The sequence below is a fragment of the Chiloscyllium plagiosum genome, unplaced genomic scaffold (genome assembly GCF_037043375.1).
Source record: "Chiloscyllium plagiosum isolate Xiang-an unplaced genomic scaffold, Cpla_swu_hap1 HiC_scaffold_4, whole genome shotgun sequence".
Lineage (NCBI taxonomy): Eukaryota > Metazoa > Chordata > Chondrichthyes > Orectolobiformes > Hemiscylliidae > Chiloscyllium > Chiloscyllium plagiosum.
In genome coordinates, this window is record NW_028270142.1 from 745073 (window position 1) to 772145 (window position 27073).

Sequence of the window (27073 nt, forward strand, 5' to 3'; positions counted from 1 at the left end):
CAGAAAGGCATTTGATAAGGTTCCCGTGGTAGGCTCATCATAAAGTCAGGAAGTATTGGATACAGGGAGATTTGGCTACCTGGATTCAGAATTGGCTGGCTGACAGAAGACAGAGTGGTTGCAGATGGAAAGTATTCTGCCTGGAGGTCAGTGTTGAGTGGGGTCCCGCAGGGCTCTGTTCTTGGGCCTCTGCTTTTTGTAGTTTTTATAAATGACTTAGATGAGGAAATTGAGAGGTAGATTAGTAAATTTGCAGATGACACAAAGGTTGGAGGTGTCGTCAATAGTATAGAGGGCTACTGCAGGGCGACATAGACAGGATGCAGAGCTGGGCTGAGAAATGGCAGTTGGAGTTCAACCTGAATAAATGTGAAATGATGCATTTTAGAAGGTCGAACTCAAATGCTGAATATAGGATTAAAGACAGGGTTCTTGGCAGAGTGGAGGAACAGAGGGATCTGGGTGTGCAAATACATAGATCCCTCAAAGTTGCCACCCAAGTGGATAGGGAAAAAGTGAGATGCTGGGGATCAGAGCTTAAGACCATAAGACCATAAGACATAGGAGTGGAAGTAAGGCCATTCGGCCCATCGAGTCCACTCCGCCATTCAATCATGGCTGATGCGCATTTCAGCTCCACTTACCAGCGTTCTCCCCGTAGCCCTTAGATTCTTGTTGTCTCGAGGAATTATCAATCTCTGCCTTGAAGACATTTAGCGTCCCGGCTTCCACTGCACTCCGTGGCAATGAATTCCACAGGCCCACCACTCTCTGGCTGAAGAAATGTCTCCGCATTTCTGTTCTGAAATGACCCCCTCTAATTCTAAGGCTGTGTCCACGGGTCCTAGTCTCCTCGTTTAACTGAAACAATTTCCTAGCATCCACCTTTTCCAAGCCATGTATTATTTTGTACGTCTCTATTAAGTCTCCCCTTAATCTTCTAAACTCCAACGAATACAATCCCAGTATCCTCAGCCGTTCCTCATATGTTAGACCTGTCATTCCAGGGATCATCCGTGTGAATCTCCGCTGGACACGTTCCAGTGCCAGTATGTCCTTCCTGAGGTGTGGGGACCAAAACTGGACACAGTACTCCAAATGGGGCCTAACCAGAGTTTTATAAAGTCTTAGTAGTACATCTCTGCTTTTATATTCCAACCCTCTTGAGATAAGAGACAACATTGCATTCGCTTTCTTAATCACGGACTCAACCTGCATGTTTACCTTTAGAGAATCCTCGACTAGCACTCCCAGATCCCTTTGTGCTTTGGCTTTATTAATTTTCTCACCATTTAGAAAGTAGTCTATGCTTTTATTCTTTTTGCCAAAGTGCAAGACCTCGCACTTGCTCACGTTAAATTCCATCAGCCATTTCCTGGACCACTCTCCCAACCTGTCGAGATCCTTCTGTAGCCTCCCCACTTCCTCAGTACTACCTGCCTGTCCACCTAACTTCGTATCATCGGCAAACTTCACTAGAATGCCCCCGGTTCCCTCATCCAAATCATTAATATATAATGCGAACAGCTGTGGCCCCAGCACCGAACCCTGCGGGACACCGCTCGTCACCGGCTGCCATTCTGAAAAAGAACCTTTTATCCCAACTCTCTGCCTTCTGTTAGACAGCCAATCCTCAATCCATCCCAGCAGCTCACCTCGAACACCATGGGCCCTCACCTTGCTCAGCAGCCTCCCGTGTGGCACCTTATCAAAGGCCTTTTGAAAGTCTAGATAGACCACATACACTGGGTTTCCCTGGTCTAACCTACTTGTTACCTCTTCAAAAAATTCCAACAGGTTTGTCAGGCATGACCTCCCTTTACTAAATCCATGTTGTATTCGTTGGAGTTTAGAAGATTAAAAATGTGTTGCTGGAAAAGCGCAGCAGGTCAGGCAGCATCAAAGGAGAAAGAGAATTGACGTTTCGGGCATAAGCCCTTCTTCAGGAATGAGGAGGGTGTGCCAAACAGGCTAGGATAAAAGGTAGGGAGGGGCGTTGGGAATGCGATAGGTGGAAGGAGGTTAAGGTGAGAGTGATAGGCCGGAGAGGGGCGGTTGGTGACCTCCCCAATGTATAGAAGGCCACATCGGGAGACAGGCCGCCTACTTGCGGAACATTTCAGAGAACACCTCTGGGACACCCGCACCAACCAACCCAACCGCCCCGTCGATTCTCCTTCTCCTTTGATGCTGCCTGACCTGCTGCGCTTTTCCAGCAACACATTTTTAAGCTCAAAACCCAAGTGGATAGGGTTGTAAAGGAAGCATATGGTGTTTTGGCTTTCATTAATAGGGGTATTGAGTTTAAGAGCTGTGAGGTTTTGCTGCAGCTCTACAAGTCTCTGGTGAGACCGCACTTGGAATATTGTGTCCAGGTCTGGTCACCCTACCATAGGAAAGATACAGAGGCTTTGGAGAGGGTGCAAAGAAGGTATACTAGGATGCTGCCTGGACTGGAGGGATTGTCTTATGAAGACAGGTTGAATAAGCTCAGACTTTTCTCTCTGGAGAGGAGGAAGCGAGGAGACCTGATCGAGGTGTACAAAATAATGAGTGGATTAGATAGAGTCAATAGCCAAAGACTTTTCCCCAGGGCAGGATTGACTGGTACGAGAAGTATTCGTTTGAAGATATTAGGAGGAAAGTATAAAGGAGACATCAGAAGTAGGTTTTTTTCGCAGAGAGTTGCGAATGCATAGAATGTGTTGCCAGCTGTGCTGTGGAAGTGAAGTCATTAGGGACATTTAAGCGACTGCTGGACATGCACATGGATAGCAGTGAGTTGAGGGGTGCGTAAGTTAAGTTACTAAATTTTACATTAAGATTAAACCTCGGCACAACATCGTGGGCCAAAGGGTCTGTTCCGTGCTGTACTTTTCTATGTTCTATTTATTTGTGTTCTCAACACTCTGAAACTAGCTATTAGTAATCTCAGAATTTACTGTCCAGCCTGATTTTAAGTATAGTGCAATACAGAAAATATATGTTAAAGTTTATTTTTCTGTACTATTAATTTTTACGTTTTGAGTAAAAATGTTAACTGCAGAACTATGGAACAACATAAACTGTATTTTAACTTCAGGTTAATTAATTCGCTTCAGGACCACGTACATACGCAGAGTAAAAGTTGAGCCTTCGATTTCCTGTAATACTGCATTGGTGACCTCATACATGAAACACAAAAAAGCTAGCATGCAAACACAACAAGTAATTAGGAAGACAAATGAATGTGGACCTTTATATCAAAGGAAATATAAATTAAATGGAGCTTGCTTTAACTTACAAGGCATTATCGAAATTATTGTCCATAAATTTGGTCTCCTTATTTAAAGAGGAATGTACTTGCATAGGGGGCCGTTGAAAGATTTACTGGGTTTGATTTCTGGGATGAAGCTGTTATGAGGATTGGTTGAGCAAATATTAATTAGAATGTAGAAGTGATCTTAGAGAAGCAAATAAGATTCTTAGAAGGCTTAACAAGGTAGATATTGAGAGTGTGTTTCCCTACATGGTAGAACAATTTAATTCAGGATATGAATTCACTCATTTAAGGCAGGGATAAATTATCTCTGTTTTTGAAATTCTCTGAGCTGTGGAGGCTGAGTCATTGGATATACTGATCTAAATTAGATAGATTTTTGAACTATAGTGGAGTTAGGAATTTGTGGAACAGATGGGAAAGTGAGTTTGAGATCAAGATCCAGTCAGCTATTTTATTACTGACTGTCTGTGGTGTAAAATTCCAAGCAGTGGAATGTGGTGAAACGGTTAAAAATTATGTCCCAATACATGTGTGAATCTAACCGGAATGGAGGTGTTGCTTAGTCCCGTGTGAATCTTATTACACACCTCCCCGTGTGAATCTTCTTATCTGTATGTAACCAGAATGGAATGTGTTTTTTAGCCTTGCTCTGCTGTTCACATGAATGTTTATATCTGGAAAAGAGTATATCAGCTGGAAAAGTCTCCAGTTCGGAGAGTCTGCTCCGGGGTTACGTTTAACCGCCGAGCGTGGGTTGTTGGCAACCGCTCTACGAGAACTGACGGCTCCCAGTTCCGGTAACATGTAGAGTGAGTATAAGCCAGACCCGTTGTGGCGACGCTGCGGGGAATAAAATGCCCATATTCTAGCAGACTCGCCTCTTGGTCGTTTGTTCTGTGTCAGACTACTCTCCTACGAACCTGACCTTGAGAATTTTTTAAAACACTGTCACAGCATGTCTGAGGAGGCACCCGGCCTACTCCTGCCCTTTTATATTTTTGAGGCCAGAGACTGTAGTCATGACATTTAACTTCTATACATGTACATACATTTCTTTCCTACTCCCTTTGGATGTATATTTATCTGCATTTGTCACCATTTTTTGAATGATATTAAGTTATGGATGAATCAGAAATTTTACAACTGCACATCAGGCAGATGAATCTCAATATTTGATCTCAACTGAAATTTCTGCATCTTCCGTTTTGATTGTATTTTCTAGTTTGCTTTCCTACTCGCATTGAATTGTATAGCTAACAGTCTCAGCATTCTGTTAGACATGGATCTGAGTTTCAGACTTGATATGTTATAGATTATCAAGGTTACTTTTCCATCTCTGCCATGTTATTTACCTCCATCCTTAAGTTAGCAGTACTGCTACTATAACACACACAAATGGGAGCATTCTTCAGTCACTTCCAGTCTGCAACTGTCAATAAATTTCAAATTGTCCACAATTCTATCAGTGCATTCTTGACCTCATTTGCCTGTCACTTTAGTCTCACATCACCTACATAGTTAAAAATCACACAACACCAGGTTATAGTCATAGAACATAGAAGAATACAGCACTGTACAGGCCCTTTGGCCCTCGATGTTGCGCCGATCCAAGCCCACCTAACCTACACTAGCCCACTATCCTCCATATGCCTATCCAATGCCTGCTTAAATGCCCTCTCTCCACGCTTCAAGCTCTCTGCCTTTATTCCTGATGAAGGGCTTTTGCCCAAAACGTCGATTTTGCTGAAACTCCTCGATGCTGCCTGAATTGCTGTGCTCTTCCAGCACCACTGATCCATAAAGAGGGAGAGTCCACCACTGCTACTGGCAGGGCATTCCATGAACTCACGACTCGCTGAGTAAAGAACCTACCCCTAACATCTGTCCTATACCTACCACCCCTTAATTTAAAGCTATGCCCCCTCGTAATAGCTGACTCCATACGTGGAAAAAGGTTCTCACGGTCAACCCAATCTAAACCCCTAATCATCTTGTACACCTCTATCAAGTCACCCCTAAACCTTCTTTTCTCCAATGAAAACAACCCAAGTGCCTCAGCCTTTCCTCATACGATCAAATGTAATGTAGAAATTGATTCCCACAGTTTCACAACAAACCTTTGCAAAAAGGTTAGAAGTGACCAAAGGTTTGTTCAAGAAGATATGCTTTCAGAAGGCAAAGTTCAGAGTGAGATAGAAGGGGCAAAGGCTTAAGGAGAGATTTCCATGGATTTGAAGAGAGGCAGCTCCGAAAGCTAGTGTGCTTCCAATTAAACCTGTTGGACTATAACCTGGTGTTGTGTGATTTTTAACTTTGTACTCCCCAGTCCAACACCGGCATCTCCGAATCATCACCTACATAACCACAGTGGATTGAATGTATAATCCTAATTTTCAACTACACAGTTTCCTCTTGCTTTATAGCAATTGCTGTGTTCTCTGGAGTTTCGTGCTTCCCCTGCTGTGTTCAGCATTTAATTGCAAACTTTTCAGCTGCCTCTCTTCAAATCCATGGAAATCTCTCCTTAACCCTTTGCCCCTTCTATCTCACTCTGAACTTTGCCTTCTGAAAGCATATGTTCTTGAGCAAACCTTTGGTCACTTCTAACCTTTTTGCAAAGGTTTGTTGTGAAACTGTGGGAATCAATTTCTCCATTACATTTCTACATTCTACAATTAGAGGTATTTCATTATCTATGTTATAAGGCTTTCTTTCCCTTTATGGGAAATGCTTCAATGGCAAAATAAGAAATCAGGAAATTTGGAGGATCAGGTAGAAGAAAGAAACGCATACAATTTAATATTCATTTGCAGAGGAGCTGACTAAAGGTGTTTTTTGTGCTTGGTTTGTTTTGTTATTTCACTGTTTGCTTTTTTTTAAATATGAATTTGAGATTCCAGAGTAGACTGTACAGATTTTTTGCAACAAATAATTATTACAGTTCAAATTAATTCTTTGCAAGTGAAGCATTTTCAAATGTTTGGGAGATGTAAGGTAACATATAGATGAGATTAGATATTGCTTGATTGACATCTGTGTATCCTTGTAACTCTTCAGTTTTTTTTACCTTAAAAGTTTCTGTGATCACATCTGGCATTTTTAGAAGAAATATAGAAGTTACTTATAGATGAAAATAAGGAGACATGAACATGGCAGGTTTTTAAAACTGTTATTCATCTGCTGCTGTTTTGCTTGAAGTACAATATTTGATCTTATATTTAAAATAAATCCATGAAGGTTCCCTGGTTAAACATTCATGTGGGTGACCTACTGTAAAGTTTCTGTTAATACTTTTGCAACACTGCAGTGTTCAAGAGTATAACAATTTATCATTGGTAGTCATTTATCTCCACCTCCCATTTCTGTTATTTCAAGCGCAGTGCTTTCTAGACCATTTCCTAATGTGACCTATTTAAAATGCTGTAGATTTTGCATGATCCCTGGAGTGAACATTTGTGGGGATATGAGAGCAGTTGAGCTGGTGTAGGTGTAGGGTCCCTCTGTTTTTTGCAGCAGAAATTGGGTTGCAAAGAAGCCTTCTAAATCTTAGCAACCCCAGGATTGCTCGTGCTGCCTCAGAGCTGGTAACCCCAAAATCTCTTCTCACAACTCTGCTTGTGGTTGTCACCCAGACTTTGAGAAGCCTGCTGTGTAGGATCCAACCAAATTGAAAATCATTGATATCAACTAAGTGATAGAATTTTTTATATTAAAATCAGATGCAAAGACAGGAAGGTTCACAAAATTCTCTGTTCTGTATGTTTCAAATGTGACTTTAATAGAAGGATTTACTGTAGTTTTTACCTTTAGCACCTTCAGTGAAATCATTTTATCATCAACTTGTAACATGTTTTCAGAAAGTCTATTAGTCATTCAAAATGGTTCTCCTCAATTTGAAACTGTTTATATATAAGCAATTTGTCCAAACAGCACTGAATGTAAACATTGTAGTGATATTTTAGTGTTTTGTTGTACCTGAAATGTATGTTTAGATGAATTTTGAAATTTTGCATAAGTTTTTCATTTAGTGTAAGGAACGTGAATGCAGAGTTTTCATGTTTGTTCTATCCATTGATTTCAGAAACATCTATACACAATATTGTTTAGAGGCTTACAAATTTTGAAGAGCATTTCTGAAAAATAATATTTATCCCATTTTCTTGTGTAGCTTGCACTGGCTAAATGTTATGAGAACGAGGGTGACGATCAACTTATTCATCATGAATCACCAATGTTTAGTAATGCTACTAATTGCAAACCTGTGGTTCGTAGGTAAGAAATAACAGAAGTACTTTGAAGTTTACCTTTTCTGTTTAAAACTTTGATGTTATAAATTTTAGTTAGGAGCATTTGCAGTCCCTTGTTGGTTTGAGTTTTCTAAGTTCACTGGAGCAGTCAGTTTCTACATGTACAATTACAAGCCAACCAGCACTATCTCATTCTGGAAAAGAAGCCATCCAGATTTGAATGGTGCCTAGATGTGAGTTTTGGCCAAACCACCAATTTGGTATCAATCCAATTATAGATAATTTACCATCAAATATACTTCCAAAACTTTAGACCACTTTTGTGCTGTGTTTAAGAAAGTCTTTCTCAGCTGTTTAATTCCATCACTTTTGTGAGACATTGACCCTAGTCTAATTGTGTCATTCAATAGCTCAATTTACCATGAATAGAAGTGTCCCCATCTTAAACTTAAGGTGACCTGATAGTTTCAGTAACACACTTCATTTATGATACATATAAACCTCAGGGTCATTTTCAAATTGTGTCGTTGATATAGTTTCTAAACAGCTGAGGTTTTGAATTGCATAAGTATGGAAATGAATTATGAGGTTGAAAGTTAATAAAGTGAGTTGTCTGTTGTCAGAAACTCTTAAGAATGGTTATTGGTGATTTCCTCCCCTCAGAAAAATCAGATAGGTTTTATATTCTCAAATTCTTCAAGTGACATGTTTATTCAGTTTTTAACAGTATGTGGCCAATGCTTTTGGTGCTTTTCATATCCTTGACATGACCATCTTAACAGGTTATCAATTTGATTACTATTTTATACATTTTTAGCTTGGTGGCCAGAATTTTGCACAGAAATCCATGTGTGGTTTAATCAGTTACTTGTCCAGTTTGATTCACCCCTTCAGGGATTTCTGTTCTTTTCCTCTTACTGTACATCCGAATTTCAATTTAGCTTTTCTCTTTGCTGCCTCTGTTCTGTTGATGTTACTGCTATCAAGCAATACCACAAAAACCCTCTCATTTGTTGTATCATAAATCATGGTTAATTTTCTTTAGATTGCTCCTTCGCGTGCATTTGTCAAAATAAAATGTCATTTACAAGTCAGCAGCTCACCTTCCCAATTATGGGATTCTTGTATTTGGTCCATTTCTGTTATTGCTTAACCCCTACCTCTAAACACTATTTAGCCATAGTTGTATATTTATTATATTTAACTGTTTGATTTGACAGCCGAATTACACTCTGGAGACAGGAAGCATGTTTCCGCTGATGGGTGAGTCCCTAACCAGAGAACACAGCTTAACAATAAGGGATAGGCCATTTAGGACAGAGATGAGGAGAAACTTCTTCACCCAGAAAGTGGTGGGTGTGTGGAATGCTGTGCCTCAGAAAGCAGTGGAGGCCCTGTCTCTGGATTCATTTAAGAAAGTGTTGGATAGAGCTCTCAAGGATAGTGGAATCAGTGGTTATGGAGATAAGGCAGGAACAGGATACTGATTGAGAATGATCAGCCATGATCATAAATGAATGGTGGTGCAGGCTCAAAGGGCAGAATGGCCTACTCCCGCACCTATTGTCTATTGTCTATATCTGCCCTTGCACATTTTCTCCATGATTGCAATTTAAGGTCTACGTCAACTGCCTTTCTCGTTTCTGTGTATGGTCTTTGTGCTCAAGTAGAGACAGAAGACATTTAAAAATATTGAGCAAAAAAAGATGCTAACAACTTTGATAATTTTTTAAAAGATATCCTTCATGGGATATGATCTTTGCTGGCAAGACTGACGTTTGTTGGCCATTCCTAATTGCCCCTTGATCTGAGTGGTTTGCCAGGTTATTTCAAATGGTAGTTAATAGTCAAACACGTGGCTTTAAGTCTTAATTGCGTATAGGCAGATCAAGTCAGAATGGCAAATTTCCCTCCCTAAAGGATATTGGTGAAGTAGGTAGGCTTTTTTTTAATGAGAATTGATGATAATTGTCATGTTTACCATCATTGAGATTAGCTTTCAATTCAAGATTTATTAACTGAATTTAAATTCCACCAAATTTAAACCCATATTCCCAGGGACATGGGCATCATTGGATAGACAGCATTTATTGCTTGTCACTCGCTGCCCTTGAATTGAGTGGCTTACTAAGCCATTTCAGAGGGCATTCCTGTGGACCTGGAGTCACAAGTAGAACTGGTGAGGATGGCATTTCCTTCCATGAAAGACGTTAGTGAGCCAGAGGGGTTTTTCCTGACAATCCGCATTGGTTTCATGGTCATCAGATTTATTTTTATTTGATTTTAGATTTGAACCCAGGTCCCCAGAACATTGCCTGAGTTTCTGGGTTAATAGTCTAGTTAGTGATAATGCTGCTAAGCCATCACCTCTCAGTCCCATTACAATACCGTCAATTAAAGTTATTCACTTGAGCTGGGGTCCATCTATCATATCAATATGTTATAAATGGTAACCTCCTAAAATTTCAGAATGTATCAATAATAATTAATGCATTTATATAGCAGCTTTAATTTGGAGAAAAATTCCAAAGTATATTGTGAATATGTCATCAGATAAAAACAGACACTCAACCAGAGGAGCAGATGGATGATGGAGTGACTTTGAGGTTGATGTTAAGGTGGATTTTAAGGATGTTTCTAGTGGGAGAAGAGAAAAAGATGGATATACTGTGATGCTGAGGCCAAGAATCTCATACTTTAGAGCCCAAGCAGCAGACAGCATGATTGCACACGTTATCAGTTTTATGAACATTCTTAACTTTTTAATTTATTTCATATAAAATTTAGGCTGCACATTAATTAGTGAGCATTATTCTAAGTAGAGTTTGGAAATTTGCACTTTGATTGTTTAAATCTTTCTTTCTAATAATTCTAACAATTTGTTTTCCTCTTATCTAGCACTGGTGCTTCCAGAATATCATCCTTGCAAGATCTGAAGAAGGATGAACAAAGTAACAGCTCAGCTGATGAGGGTCAACGGTAAGGACTTCCCAAATTTCCAGCAGACTAAAAGCAACTCCACTTGATAACAGCACCAAGATAACCTTGAGAGTCAAATAGCGAATAGCCCCTGCATAATTTGAATTATTCATTAAGATTATTTACAGTGTGGAAACAGGCCCTTTGGCACAACAAGTCCACACAGACCCGCCGAAGTGCAACCCACCCAGACCCATTCCCCTACATTCACCCCTGCCCCTAACACTGCGGGCAATTTAGCATGGCCAATTCACCTAACCTGCACATTTTTGGACTGTGGGAGGAAACCGGAGCACCCGGAGGAAACCCACGCAGACATGGGGAGAATGTACAAACTCCACACAGTCAGTCGCCTGAGGCCGGAAATGAACCCGGGTCTCTGGCCACCGTGCCACCCATTAAGTAGAGATCATTCTTCATTTTCCATGAAGTTAATCAACTGTTGGATATCCAGTTTGTGGAACTAGTCTCTACGGATCTAACAAATAGAAGTAACAGAATTGTAATTGAACCTGTATTAATATTTTTAATGCAGGGTTGTAGGAACTGTTTCAAACACAAAACACAGTTACAATCAAATTGTTCATGTAATGTCTTAAATTTCAAAGATAGCAATGTTGAGAAAATACTATACTTAGCAAAACCATAACTTGTCTATATGAATCAGTGGCAAAATACCTTTCTCCATCGTCTCGCAACAAACAATATCTGAGCCATTATTATTACTGGTTGCAGTCTATCAGAACTCCAATTTACTCTTAAACCATGATGTGTTACCCAGTAAAGCAGCAACAACTATATATGAACAGCTATCACCTACTTTCCCTTCAACCAAAGTTACAGAATCCATAGCTGAATTCACAGAGGAGAATGGGCCTGGGGTAGGTCAGCCATAATCTCGTGGAATAGGCTTGAGTGGTTGAATATCCTGCTTCTATTTCTTATGTCCTTACCACTATGGACCACAAAAACAAAATCAGTTATGTGCCTACACCATCTAGTCTGGAAGAAAAGTTTATCATTAAGTTGTGGAGAAAGAGCACATGACAGTGTTCAAGGAAGAAAGGGTCTTCTCCCAACATCCATCCTCCCTTAACCAAAATTTCCTAAATCATATTAACTAGCCTTTTATTTCTTTGCTATTTGCATTACCTTCGTGGATACAAATTGTGTGCTGTAGTATTCTATTCATTAAAATGTTTACAATTCAAAAGAATAAGTTGTAAAATCTTTATGAAATCCTCAAGGTAGAAGGAACTATACAATTACACAAGACTTTCAAAAAAACTGTCTTCCTTTCTTCTTGTTTGGCTAAGTTGTAAAGCAGGCAATGCAATTATCCCCTAAAGCATTATTGCAGCTGTTTAAGTACCTTTCATTGTTTGTATTTTGTAGAATATATCACTTCCATGGTCAGTAACTAAGTTGAACTTACAAACAATGAAGCATCTTTTTTTCCGTGATGTATTGTTTCATGGAAGGAGTACCCTGCAATTGAATCTGTATGCTAACAAGATGTGCATTTCCTCTTTGCTTAGAGAGCAAAAATGAATGTGATAATTGTAGTGCTGACATGTTAGTGTACTTTGTTTTGTTTATAAGGTAAAACACTGGTTTCACTCACTGCATATTAATTTTTTAAGCTTCTATGCAGGTGGTTCTGAACACAGTGGCCAGCAGATAGTTGGACCGCCAAAGATAAAGAATCTAAATGAAATTGTAGATGACCTTTTTAAAGGAGCTAAAGAACATGGGGCGGTTCCAGTTGAGCCCTGGACAGGAGAGGCAAACAGAGCTTTGGTAAGTGAACATAGGATTGCCTGATCTGTAGAATCATTGTGAATTCAGCATTCTCAATGGTTTTAGGATATAACAAAAGCATTTGATAGCTTTACAGGTGAAAATGAAGGAATGGGTGGATAAATATTCAACAATTAGAATGTTTTAAGTAACAATGAACAAATGGTAGTGTTGCCTTTGCAAGATTAAACCTGTGTAAATGAAATTCACATGTACGTAAAAAATAGTTAGAAGAGTTAGTAAAAGTTCAAATGCATAAATCACCAAAGCCAAGTATACGAGTAATCGAGAACACAAATGGAATGTTCGAAGGGAATAAAGTATAAAAGCAAGAAAGTCTTGGTAAAACACCAGTTAGAACACTGTGTACACTTTTGGTACCCTTATCTAAGTTCTACTGGCAGTGGGGGAGTCAGAGAAGGTTCACTGGGTTAATCCCAGGTACAGAGGGATTTTCTTATGAGAAGAGGTGCTGAGTCCCCCAAAACTGGGCTTCAGTTTACTCTGAAAAAAGATCTTATGAGCAAAAAAAGCAAGCAAAAATACCTCTCCCTCTCTGCACCAAATTTGATTTGATTTATTGTTGTGACATTTCTCTGAGAAATAGTGAAAAGAGGCCTGTACTCATGAGTGTTTAGGAAAATAACAGGCGATTTTATTGAAACATCCAAGATTCTTGGGGACTTGACAGGTGCAGTGATCTTGCTTTCCTCTGTGCAACAGTCTAGGACCAGAGAGCAAAATCTCACAGTAAGGGGGTGGGTTCTAGTTAGGACAGAGGTAGTGAGGAATTTCTTCTCTGAGGGTAGGGAATCAGTGTAATCTTTACTGCAAAGATTTTTAATCAGTTAGGGAGTTGAAGGTTATAGGTAAAAGGCAGAAAAGTGGAGTTCAGGATTATCAAGTGAATGGTAGAGGAGACTCGATGTACTGAAAAGCCTAATTCTGCTCCTATGTTTTATGGCCTTAGAGCAGAACAAATAGGTGTGGGAGTAGGCCATTCAGTCCTTCAAGCCATTTAATACGACCATGGCTGATCATGCAGTCTCAGTATCCCATTCCTGCCCTTTCTCCATACCCCTTGATCCCTTCAGCGGCAAAGCCCAGATCCAGCTCCATCTTGAATATATCGAATGAACTCGTCCCAATGCTTTCCTATGGGAGAGAATTCTACAGGTTCGCAAGTCTCTGAGTGAAAAAATCTTCCTCATCTCAGTTCTGATGGCTTAACCCTTATCCTTAGACTGGGACCCCTTCTTCAGGACTTCCCCAACATCGGGAACATTCTTCCCATTTCTAGTCTGTCCAGTCCCATCAAGATTTTACATGTTTCTACGAGATTCCCCCCCCCCATCATTCTTCTAAATTTCAGCCTTAATGTTGAGTGTTAAAGAATGCACCAACTGCATTGCAGATTCAAGTCATAACTGAGGTTCCATGATATATAGGAGCAGGCGTAGGCCACTAGGTTCATTGCTGACACCTCCGCCTACAGCCCCCTTGATCATGACCTCATTACCTCTGGGAAACCTCCCATCCACAGCCTTCAACTTTGTTGTCCGTGAATCCTGCACTGCCCGATTCTAACTCCTTCTGAAGATTCACAAACCTGACTGCCCCTGTTGACCATTGTCTCAGCCTGCGCCTGTCCCACTGAACCCATCTCTGCCTACTTTGACACCGTCCTGTCCCCCTTAGTCCAGGAACTCCCCGTTTGTGACACCACCCATGCCCTTCACCTCCACAAAGATTTTTGTTTTCCCGGGCCCCAACACCTTATCATCACCATGGACATCCAATCCCTGCACACATTGATCCACCACAACGAAGGTCTCCAAGCCTTCTGTTTCTTCCTCTCACGCAGTCCTAACCAGAACCCTTCCACCCTCATCCGCCTGGCTGAACTGGTCCTCACCCTAAACAAATTCTCCTTCCAATCCTCCAACTTCCTCTAAACCAAAGGGGTAGCGATGAGCACCTGCATGGGATGCAGCTATGTCTGTCTGTTTGTCGGATATGTGGAACAGTCCATCTTCTGTAGTTACACTGATACCACCCCCCCCACCTGTTCCTCCGCTACATCGATGACTGTATTGGTGCCGCCTCGTGCTCCCACAAGGAGGTTGAACTGTTCATCAACTTTACCAGCACCTTCCACCCTGACCTCATATTCACCTGGATCATCTCGGACACCTCCCTCCCCTTCCTGGACCTCTCCATCATCATCTCTGGTGACTGTCGCTAACCACAGACATCAACTAAAAGCCCACCAACTCCCACAGCTACCAGACTACACCTCCTCCTACTCTATCTCTTGTAAAAATGCCATCCCTTATTCTCAATTCCTCTGCCTCTGCCGCATCTGTTCCCAAGATGACCAATTCCACCTCAGAAAGTCCCAGGTGGCCTCCTCCTTCCATGATCACAACTTTCCTTCCCAAGTGGTTGACGGTGCCCTCCAGCACAAATCACTTCACGCACTACCACCCTTGAACCCCACCCCTCCCAATGCACTGATGTGAGACTCACCAGTCTACAGTTTGCTGGATTATCCATATTTCCCTTCTTGAACAGTGGAACAACATTAGCTACTTGGCAGTTCTCAGGGTCCTCTCCTGTGGCTAGCGAGGATACAAAGATTAGATTAGATTAGTTACAGTGTGGAAACAGGCCCTTCGGCCTAACAAGTCCACAGCTACCCGCTGAAGCGCAACCCACCCAGACCCATTCTCCTACATTTACCCCTAACACTAAGGGCAATTTTAGCTTGGCCAATTCAACTAACCTGCACAGGTCCCAGCAATCTCCTCTCTTGCCTCTCTCAGTAACCTGGACTAGACATCATTGAGCTCTGGGGACGTATCCACCTTAGGCTCTTCAAAAGACCCAACATTGCTACTTTCTTGATCTCAAAATGCCCTAGCATATTAGCATGGAGTCATAGAGATATACAACATGGAAACAGACCCTTCGGTCCAACTCAACCATGCCGACCGGATATCCAAACCTAGTCTAGTCTCATCTGATCTAATCTAATCATTTGCCAGCACTTGGCCCATATCTCTCTAAATCCTTCCTATTCATATACCCACCCAGATGCCTTTTAAATGTTGCAGTTGTACCAGCCTCCACCACTTCCTCAGGCAACTCATTCCATACACACACCACCCTCTGCGTGTGAAAGTTGCCCCTTAGGTCCCTTTTATATACTTCCCCTCTCACCCTAAACCTATACCCTCTAGTTCTGGGACATCCTCATCCCAGGGAAAAGACTTTGTCTATTTATCCTATCCATGCCCCTCATGATTTTATAAACCTCTATAAGATCACCCCTCAGCCTCCAATGCTCGATGGAAAACAGCCCAGCCTGTTCAGCTTGTCCTGAGAGTTTGAATCCTCCAACCCTGGCAACATCCTTGTAAATCTTTTCTGAACCATTTCAAGTTTCACAACATCCTTCCGATAGGAAGGAGACCAGAATTGCATGCAATATTCCAACAGTGGCCTAACCAATGTCCTGTACAGCCACAGCATGACTTCCCAACTCCTATACTCAATGTTCTGACCAATAAAGGAAAGCATACCAAACACCTATCTACTTGTGACTCTACTTTTAAGGAGCTATGAATCTGTACTCCATGGTCTCTTTGTTCAGCAACACTCCCTCGGACCTGACCATTAAGTGGAAAAGTCCTGCTCTGATTTGCTTTTCCAAAATACAGCACCTCACATTTATCTAACTTAAACTCCATCTGCCACTCCTCAGCCCATTGGTCCATTTGATCAAGATCTTGTACTCTGAGGTAACCTTCACTGTCCACTACACCTCCAATTTTGGTGTCATCTGCAAATTTACTAACTATACCTCCTATGTTCACATCCAAATCATTTATGTAAATGACAAAAAGTAGTGGACCCAGCACCAATCCTTGTGGCACTCCACTGGTCATAGGCCTCCAGTCTGCAAAGCAACCCACCACCACCCTCTGTGTTTTACCTTTGAGCCAGTTCTGTACCCAAATGGCTAGTTGTTCCTGTATTGCATGAGATCTAATCTTGCGAACCAATCTCCCATGGGGAGCAATGTCAAACTCCTTACTGAAGCCCATATCGATCATGTCCACCACTCTACCCTCATCAATCCTCTTTGTTACTTCAGAAAACTCAATCAAGTTCGTGAGACATAATTTTCCGCACACAAAAAACCATGCTGACTACCACTAATCAGTCCATGCCTTTCCAAATACATGTAAATCCTGTCCCTCAGGATTCCCTCCAACAACTTACCCACCACCGACATCAGGCTCAATGGTCTATAGTTCCCTGGTTTGTCCTGACCACCTTTCTTAAATAGTGGTACCATGTTACCCAACCTCCTGGGGATTTATTCACTTTTATGCATTTCAAGACATCCAGCACCACCACCTCTGTAATATGGATATTTTGCAAAATGTCACCATCGATTTCCCCACATTCCATATCTTCCATGTCCTTCTCCACAGTAAACACTGATGCAAACTGCTGGTTTCGTATCTTCCCTATCTCCAGTGGCTCCACACATAGGCTGTCTTGCTGGCCTTTGATAGGCCCTATTCTCTCCCTAGTTACTCTTTTGTCCTTAATATATTTATAAAATCTCTTTGGATTCTCCTTAACCGTATTTGACAAAGCTATCTCGTGTCCCCTTTTTGCCCTCCTGATCTCCCTCTTAAGTATACTCCTACTTCCTTTATACTCTTCTAATGATCCTCTTGATTGCTCTTGAAAATACCTGACATATGCTTCCTTTCTTTTACCCAAACCCTCAATTTCTTTAGTCATCCAGTATTCCCCATACCTACCAGCCTTCTCTTTCACCCTAACAGGAAAATACTGTCTCTGGATTCTGGTTATCTCATTTCTGAAGGCTTCCCATTTTCCAGCTGTCATTTTACCTGTGAACATCTGCCCCCAATCAGCTTTCCAAATTCTTGCCTAATACCATCAAAACTAGCCTCCCTCCAATTTAGAACTTCATATTTTAGATCTGGTCTGTCCTTTTCCATCACTATTTTAAAACTAACAGAATTATCGTCGCTGGCCTCAAAAGTGTTCCCCCCGCTGACACCTCAGTCACCTGCCCTGCCTTATTTTCCAAGAGTAGGTCAAGTTTTGCACCTTCTCTTGGAGGTACATTACATATTGAATCAAAAATATTTTCTTGTACACACTTAACAAATGCCTCTCCATCTAAACTCTTTAACATATGGCAGTCCCCGTCTATGCTTGGAAAGTTAAAATCCCCTACTATAACTACCCTATTATTCTTACAGATAACTGAAATCACCTTACAAATTTGTTTCTCAATTTCCCTCTGACTATTAGGAGGTCTATAATACAATCCGAATAAGGTTATTATCCCTTTCTTAGTTCTCAGTTCCACCCAAATAACTTCCCTGGATGTATTTCCGGGAATATCCTCCCTCAGCACAGCTGTAATGCTATCCCTTATCAAAAATGCCTCTCCCCCTCCTCTCTCGCCCCCCTTTCTGTCCTTCCTGTAGCATTTGTATCCTGGAACATAAAGCTGCCAGTCCTGACCATCCCTGAGCCATGTTTCCATAATTGCTATGATATCCTAGTCCCATGTTCCTAACCGTGCCCTGAGTTCATCTGCCTTCCCTATTAGGCCTCTTGCATTGAAATAAATAGTTTAATTTATTCAGTCCTATCTTGTTCTCTGTTTTGACCCTGACTGTTTGACTTGCTCCTTTTCCCAACTGTACTAGTCTCAGATTGATGTCTTTCCTCACTAAAAGCCAGGGTCCCAACAACACCCCCCCACTTACTAGTTTAAATCCTCCCAAACAACTCTAGCAAATCTGCCTGCCAGTACATTAGTCTTCTTACAATTCAGGTGCAATCCGTCCCAATTAGCTGCATTTGGTCGATAGCCTACTGTGATTAGCATGGGAATACAGAGTTTAAACATCCAGAATAAGCATAAAAGGTGTCTTTAAAGTACTCAAGTTACAGTCCTTTTCCAACATGAATCTGCACTTGCTGGGCTCCACAACACGAGGTAACGCTGCCACCACACTGGCCTATGTCTAGGACTCGCTCTGCTCTCTCCCAGGCCCCATCCATGACTCAACTCACCTCATTTCTGCAAGTAGGGTAGGCTAGTTTCAAAAATTAAAAGTTGGGTTGGGTGGAGAAAAGCTGCTACAAAGAGGGGGAAAAAAAACGAAAAGCAGAGGAGCTCCCACTGGAGCATCTTACTCCACCGTCATCTTGTCTGATATATAAAGGTGTAAATGGAGCTTTGACTGGTAACATGTAGTTAATTGGTGTGTGTATATCATTACTTAGTTAAAAATCACACAACACCAGGTTATAGTCCCAACAGGTTTAACTGGAAGCACACTAGCTTTCGGAGCGACGCTCCTTCATCAGGTGATTGTTAGGTGTGCTTCCAATTAAACCTGTTGTTCTATAACCTGGTGTTGTGTGATTTTTAACTTTGTATACCCCAGTCCAACACCAGCATCTCCAAATTATTATCATTACTTAGTTATTGATGACAAAGGCCTTCTGCCTGCCAACAACTGTACAATTGGTGCTTTGGTAGCAGAATAGTTTAGAGCTAGGAACAAGTTACGGAGGAGCCAGCTCATGCTTGTTGTCTTTCCTCTGCAGAAAAAGCTACTTTGAGCCCCAATAAATGATCAACAGATGCTGTGAACGGAGACCACTGATCTGCTTTCTCAGTTTTCCCCTTGCTCATAACACAATATTTTTAACCCCTTGTGTGTTGTGCGTGGGTGCGTGCGTGTGTGTGTGGGTGGGGGTCGTGGAGTTCAGAAGATGATTAGAGCTTTAATTAGGAGAGTTATATGCCATTGGTTCATAGTTGTTTAAATGTAGATGGAGCCTATTTACTTGTAGTTTTTAAGTACAAAATTTAGTACATGCCTTCTGTCAGCCAGAATCTAAAAAGAGAATCTTGCAAATTTTGAAAAATCTTCAACTTTTGTGACAATTCCAGGAATAGCAGAGCTCAACCTCCATTTGCTATCTGAATTGGCATAATGTAATCAATGGGAACTGTGTTGTTAGTCCAGCAATGTGTCTATTTTTAAAGGAATATGTAATTTAACCAAGATATTGTAGTCTTAAAGGAACAATTTAGGATCTCTCTTTACTGGCCTCTGGGCTTTATACTTGCCATAAATTATAGGGAGTGTTCCTGGTGGATAATCAATGCTGCCACATTACCACGTCTCCAAATCTTAAACCTATAGAACAGTAATATTCATAGTATAATCAAGCACAAAACATGTTTATACAACAAACAAAGCAGATGATGTACAACCGATGAAATGTTAGGATGTGAAATGATGTGTTCTGATTTTTCCCTTTGAATTTTGGGAGAAACGTTGGATGATATTGGACCACTTTTTAAAATATCTCTCAAAACATTCATGCTGAGGTAGTATGTTGATCAAAGATAAAGACCTAAAGAGACTTTTGAAGTTGGGAGGCCTACAGGAAGGTGAATGAGTCCAGCAGAGGAATTCTGATCTGCACAAATATATTGCCTGAGATTTCCACACCAATAACAGATTATAGAGAGTCTAGGTCCACAGCAAAGTCAATCAGCAGAATTGTGAGCAGGAGTGCAAACCTGGAGAATGAGGTCATGGAAGAATCTTAATAAGCACAAAAACTTTTAAACTGAAGTGTTGAGATACAAACTCAGTGGAGGCAGTTGCGATGAACACATTGATCTTATTAACTGAGGTACATTGTATAGTTTGCATGATTTCCTTGCAAGGATTACTATCAGCCCCATCTGATAAATATTTGTTTTTAAATTTGTATATGATTTTACAACTGTTTGCCTGAGACCATTGAATTAAGAGATTTGCCCAGTGTGATACTTTAAGTAATGAAAGTTATCTTTGAAAGTTGCCACTCAGGTGGATAGAGCTTGTAAGAAGGCCTATGGTGTATTAGCGTTCATTAGCAGAGGAATTGAATTCAAGAGTCGTGAAGTGATGTTGCAACTGTACAGGACTTTGGTTAGGCCACATTTGGAGTAGTGTGTGCAGTTCTGGTCGCCTCACTTTAGGAAAGATGTGGAAGCTTTGGAGAGGGTGCAGAGAAGATTTACCAGGATGTTGCCTGGAATGGAGAATAGGTTGTACGAGGATAGGTTGAGAGTGCTAGGCCTTTTCTCGTTGGAATGGCGAAGGATGAGGGGTGACTTGATAGAGATTTATAAGATGATCAGAGGAATAGATAGAGTAGACAGTCAGAAACTTTTTCCCCGGGTGCAACAGAGTGTTACAAGGGGACATACATTTAAGGTAAAGGGTGGAAGGTATGGGGGAGATGTCAGGGGTGGGTTCTTTACCCAGAGAGTGGTGGGGGCATGGAATGCGCTGCCTGTGGGAGTGGTAGAGTCAGAATCTTTGGTGACCTTTAAGCGGCAATTGGATAGGTACATGGATGGGTGCTTAAGCTAGGACAAATGTTCGGCACAACATCGTGGGCCGAAGGGCCTGTTCTGTGCTGTATTGTTCTATGTTCTATGAAAGGGATTCTGTAGCATTTGCCATCATTAATGCACCAAAACGGCAATAACTTTGGGACTCCACGCAGAACAATGCAAGAGGCCAGAAAATGCTATCACCAATGCTGGTCTTCTCTCACTGACCCTAACCCTAATCCTCACCCCATTGCATTTCCAAAGCAATAAGTAAGTTAATTAAAATTTTCACTTTTACACTGTTAGTCTTGCTGTAAAATCCTTTGGAAAATGTTGCACCTTGATGAGTGGGGTATACCTGGATTGTTAATAGCATGATACGTTCATAATTACTGCAAAATATTTACATTAGCTTTACACACAATTTTAAATTGTGGCATTTCAGATTTCTCCATTATGATAAAACAGTGCATTTTAAAGATTTTTCTTAGATTCTTAGATTACTTATAGTGTGGAAGCAGGTCCTTCGGCCCAACAAGTCCACACCGACCCGCTGAAGCACAATCCACCCAGACCCATTCCCCTACATTTACCCCTTCACCTAACATTACAGGCAATTTAGCATGGTCAATTCACCTAACCTGCTCATTTTGGATTGTGGGAGGAAACCGGAGCACCCGGAGGAAACCCATGCAGACACGGGGAGAACGTGCAAACTCCACACACACAGTCACCTGAGGTGGGAATTGAACCCAAGTCTTTGGCGCTGTGAGGCAGCAGTGCTAACTACTGAGCCACCGTGCCGTTTGTGTAAAAGTTTAGTTTCAGTTGTCACAACACTGGGTAAACGCTAATTTAAACCCGACACACAGAAGCTCACCTCGTGCCCTAATCTGTTAAATTTCAAAAGGCAAAGAATTACCCCAGAAGCCACTATTTAAAGTAAAAATTAACAATTTTATTTGTTAAGTTCAAAAGAGAGGATTAAACAATTATTTACAACTCCTTTCTCTTAAACCTATCTTTTGCCTCCCACTCTACAACACTAGTCTGATAAAAATCCCTGATTAAGATTGACAAAAAAAATTCAAATTTCAAATCCAGCCAGCTGTTGAATCTTCTCTTTGTATCTTCCTCTGAAGATTTTCCTCTGTCGTCTTGTCTTCAGTATTTTGCTTCACTGGTCTTTCATGTGAACAGGTACCTTTCAGAGAACTATTTGGCTAACAGTCTATACTTGTTGGTCTTCTTGGCATTCGTCCCCCTAACTGTTCAAAATGCCCAGTTTTATACACAAAACATCGGATAATTTCATTGGTTTGATGTCATCCCAAACAGTAAAATTCAAATTTGATTAGATTTTGGTATCTGGGGCTTAATTTAAACTGATTGGCCGAACTCGAATTTGTTTTTGTTCCATTGCAACACAATCCCAGCTATTTGTTTCTACCAAGTGTTACATTTTTAAATTGTTCAGGACACTCTGTGCTTTCAGTCAGGCCTTGCTAGCTACCTCTCTCTCTCTCTCTCTTAAAGATACAGTGCATCTCTACACCTTCATAACACTACCTTAATCTTACCTAATTAATTACTTTGTTTTCTGAAAGTTTAAATTTAAAGTGAAGAGGTAAAGTATTTTTAACTTTATGGTTTGGTTCTGTGAAAACTTTTCAATGTGATTGACTCGTGATCTGCTTGTTAACATCGCTAGTATTAAGAGCCTGGAAATCTGTTGACTTGGTGCCAGGTGTGAACTGCTGTGAGTAGGGGGTAATACATTCCACAAGTATTCTCATGCACAGAAAGCCACAAATTTAATTATACTTTTATCTCGTCATGTTTAATGTAAATTTTCATGTAGCAAAATAATTAATTAGGTTTGATTTAAGATAGAGGCAAAAATAATGTTGTGAGCAATTTTCTTTGAGATTAATAATCTCACTGTAGATTTCAAAAATAGGACAGTGTGAAATATGGTGTTGTAGTTATTTTCTGGGTAAAACTTTTCTGAACAAATATAGCACAACTCTTATAAATGTGCTAGTAAAAACTGTAAGATTTCCAATTTATTTTCTAGCCATTCACTGGTGGTGGATACCGATTGGGAGCATCATCGCAGGAACAATCTGAATATGTGTTGCAAGATAAAAAACAAGATTCTAATCTCGATGTAAGTTTTGAATGTTAACATTCCAGAAAATAAGTTGGTGAAGGATAGAACCAGAGTCAACGTATATACAGTTTTATAGGTTTTTATTTACTAAGGTGTAAATTAGAGGCATCCACCTCCAAAGCCACCAATAATAATATCAATCTGCGTCTATTTAGAGACAGAAATGGATGCCCCGTTAAGGGACACCACTTGCTCGTAATGAAACATTATCCAAACGCAATTAACAGCAGGAGCTGAAGCTAAAAAACAGACTGTCTGCAGCAAAACTGTTATTCCTTGCAAAAATTTCCATCTATTCTTTTCCACCGTTCAAGGGTTATGCCTGCGTTGTATGTGCCTACATTCGCTAAAACAATACCATTATCTGAACCTGACTGTATATCCATCTCTCCTACCTTGCTTTCCATCTAATGTGTGAACAATATCTCAATGAAAATGTAACAGTGCTTCTCTCACCAGATTGGATACAGGGGAAAACTTGGTGAAATCAAATGCTGTTCTGATATTGAAGTGGGCACCATTGTATCATTGTTGTTATTCTGGGCCCCAGTGATGGAAGTGCCACCTGATGAGAATTACTGGTTAATCAGGCTCTCAGCTGCACATGCTGCAGTGTCCCAAAGGCTCAGGATCTTAAAGGGATAAAGTTTATAGGAGAGTGTGATTGAGTTAGGTCCAAGAAAAGGGCAGGAGGTGGCTTTCTACTGAGCAATCCTCCCTTGCTCCATCATTGCCAGGCTCCTCTATCATCTCCACCCCTCTAGCCCCAAGGGGACACTGGCAATCCTAATAGAAAACGCCACGTGGCCTCCATTTATCTCTGAGCCACTAAATAACTGGGCTGAGTGACAATTGGTGTCAATTAGCTCATATTGAACATAACTGACATCTACCACTGGTAGTGTGGAATCATGTCTCAGCCTATCAGGAGACTTAAGTACAGCCTGTCCCAGAATGAGGACATTTGACTCAGGCATTATGTTTCTTATTGTGATGAAATCCAGCCACTCTGGCTGACGATTCTTCAGTCTGGTTGTTGAAGAGCTCCCTGCTCCTTATCCCTGCCAAAGGCCCTATAGTGGACAGCATGCTCAAACAGATCCTGGGGCTAGAATTTGTATCTGAATCTCCAGAAAACACAAGTTAGACCTGGTTGCAGAGCTTGAATCTGTTCTGTGGGGAAGCAGTCGCTTATTGGGATTTTGGACCATAGGACCATAAAATATAGGAGCAGAATCAGGCCATTCGGGCCATTGAGTTTGCTTCACCATTCGACAGTAGCTGATATATTTCTCAACCCCATTCTCCCATCTTCTCTCCGTAACCTGTGATTCTCAGACTAATCAAACTTTCCCCAACTTCCTCTAATTGACATGGAGACAGGTTTTGGTCAGATGTTGAAGTGCAAATCAATTTGAGGGGAACAGCAGACTGTAATAGAAAGCAAGTAACTTGAATATAGAAGTACTCCTTCTCCAATCTCTTACATTTTAATCTTTTTTAATTAAAATATTTTTTACATTTTAGTTTTTAAACTAAAATCAAACATTACAGTCAGCAGCCAAGCCATTTGGGTGTGGTGGGTGTGGGGTGGATTTCTCGAGGAAGGCCTTTGGCAGCTTCTGCATCCAAGCAGAAGGTAAGGGTCTCTGGTATCAGGCACCTACCTTCAGGTACCTAAACTGAACTCCAGAACTGATTAAAAATCCCAGTTAACCTCCTTTGAGTCAACTTAGTTAGGCCCTTAACAAGGATAATTAGCTGCTCACTGCCCTGAACAAGAAACCCTGCCATGCCAGTTTGCAGAATGGAACTTTGAAACTTTGGGAAATCTAGCCCCAGTTACTGAAGTCTGTACTGTAAAGCCAGCCAATCTCTGACAGCTGCCATCAAATCCAGGCATAAATGTTTTGTTTGTGTTCTAACGTTTGCTTATCGTTAAAAGTATCTGCTGCATTTCTTGTTGTAGGAAAAATTTGCCCTTCTCTCTGAGGTTGTGTAGTTGAAATAGTGGCTGTCTTTTCCAACCCATAACTGAGGCAGATTATAAAAGTAACTTGATAACAAGAATGTATCGCATTGGGACTTGGAGAATTGAATGTATTTAGGAGCCACATCATGTTATTCATAAATATTTTTTACAGTATAATTTTTAATACAATCTAAAATGTTAGATGAATGAATTACAGGAACTTTGAATAATTTAATTACTTAATCTACTTAAAGGTTAAGTTACAAAACCTGTCATTTGCAAAGAAATGAATAGAAAAATAGATTTTATTCAATTGTTATTTGAGTAAATTTTACTGTGAAAGAAACCAAAGCTAATCCAAAATATTTTTGTGCTGTTTTCAAAGTAAAACTGATGTGGGGACTTCCTTTATTAGTTGTATATTTATATGCGTGAAATAGGTTCAAATTTTGCTGAAATTATGGAAAAATGGCTTCAGTCTAGATGATGGAGAACTGCGTACCTACACAGACTCTGCAAACGCTGAATTTTTAGAATCCATTAGCAGAGGGTAAGATTGTATTAATTCCACAATGCTAATTTTTAATGGCAGTCCAACCTTTTGAATATTTTTCACAAATTTGCTGATGTTTTCAACAATGTATTACTTTGAGACAGTTTGAACATGGGACAGAGCTTTACTCCAAACAGAAATGTGATTCGTTAAAATTTAAGAGTCTTTACTTTGTATATGTTGTTTGTTTCTTGTGGGCATTGTTTGTATAAATTTTGTTAAGTCTCCCATTGTCCATTATTGCATGTATTTGTCTCTCTTGTACAAATTAATTCTCATGGCCGTTTTATTTTCAACCCTGCGACTTTATACTTTTCCAATTACATATCCCTTTCATCCTTCGTTTCTGACTCTTCTCCTTGCCATCTTAATACCACTTCCCTACTTTTGTACTCAGCACCTTCCATTTTCCCTTGTTGTATTTTTTCCTCCTCAATCATTCTGTTCTAACTTTCCTGTTTCTTTGCTTGTGTCAATAGAACCTAAACCTGTTGCTTTACTGACATTTCAATTAATGTTGTGTTTCCTTCTGCACTCGTGCAACACAGGGAGATTCCTGTTGAACTGCAAAAAATGGTTCATGGCAATCAAGTAAGTTTGGATATGGAGGATCACAGGAGTGAAGAATATTTAAAACACAAATTGAAATTCAAGGCATTTTCTGGAGATGGACAGAAATTGGGAAGGTGAGGATGAGCATTAAATGGGATGTCAGTCCATGTCACAGATTTGCTATTTTGAAATGTCCTCCAATCTTAAATAAATAAACCTTAAATTGCTTCCTGGATCTAAAGATGCCTACAACCTTATTGAAATTCATCTTTGTAAAGGTATGAATGATAGAATCATTGAATTCTATAACTTCTATGATATCAAGTAACTAGCACATTCTGCTTGGTAAGTTCACCCTTCCTTGTAAAGATCGAAGCATTAGAAACTGTGCATTGTGCCCAAGGGACAACAGAAGGGTGGCCTTTGGATCAAAACTCAGGGGAAAAGGCAAGGTAACAAATACATCAGACTGAATTATTCCAAACAGCAAAGGTTTACAATATACTGCCTGTAAGTCAATCTGGAATAAAAGTCAATTTTTAAGCAGAATGTCCTACTTATTTGATATAGCTTCTAACATTAAGAAGAATAAGAGAATGGTCAAAGAAAGAGTAGGGCCGATCAGGGATAGCATAGGGAATTTGTGTGTGGAGTCTGAAGAGGTAGGTCTTTACGAAAGAAACGAACTTTGTAGTGAATGAAACCTTTGAAGAGCAGGTGTGCATGCTGGAATGGATAGAGATAGGGGAAGCTGATGTGCTGAAAATTTTGTCAAACATTAAGATTGACAAGTCGCCAGGCCCGGACCAGATTTGTCCTCGGCTGCTTTGGGAAACGAGAAATGCAATTGCTTCGCCACTTGCGAAGATCTTTGCATCCGCGCTCTCCACTAGAGTCGTACCTGAGGACTGGAGAGAGGCAAATGTAATTCCTCTCTTAAGAAAGGAAATAGGGAAATCCCCGACAATTACAGACCAGTAAGTCTCACGTCTGTCGTCTGCAAGGTGTTAGAAAGGATTCTGAGGGATAGGATTTATGACCATCTGGAAGAGCATGGCTTGA

General features: G+C 40.6%; 1 protein-coding gene across 3 annotated transcripts in view; it reads left to right on the forward strand.

The window, feature by feature from the left end:
- The window catches only part of LOC122549465 (NSFL1 cofactor p47-like), a 234026-nt gene that overhangs the window by 198401 nt on the left and 8552 nt on the right, over window positions 1–27073 (forward strand). For 2 of the 3 annotated variants that reach the window (XM_087985890.1, XM_087985889.1), the window contains 6 exons: window positions 7431–7534; window positions 10408–10488; window positions 12132–12288; window positions 22839–22931; window positions 25347–25456; window positions 26008–26145. In XM_087985890.1, the coding sequence (XP_087842016.1) occupies window positions 7431–7534; window positions 10408–10488; window positions 12132–12288; window positions 22839–22931; window positions 25347–25456; window positions 26008–26145 (683 nt within the window). Of the gene's footprint in view, window positions 1–3914; window positions 4072–7430; window positions 7535–10407; window positions 10489–12131; window positions 12289–22838; window positions 22932–25346; window positions 25457–26007; window positions 26146–27073 lie in introns of those variants that run through there. The other variant, XM_087985891.1, reaches the window with a different exon arrangement.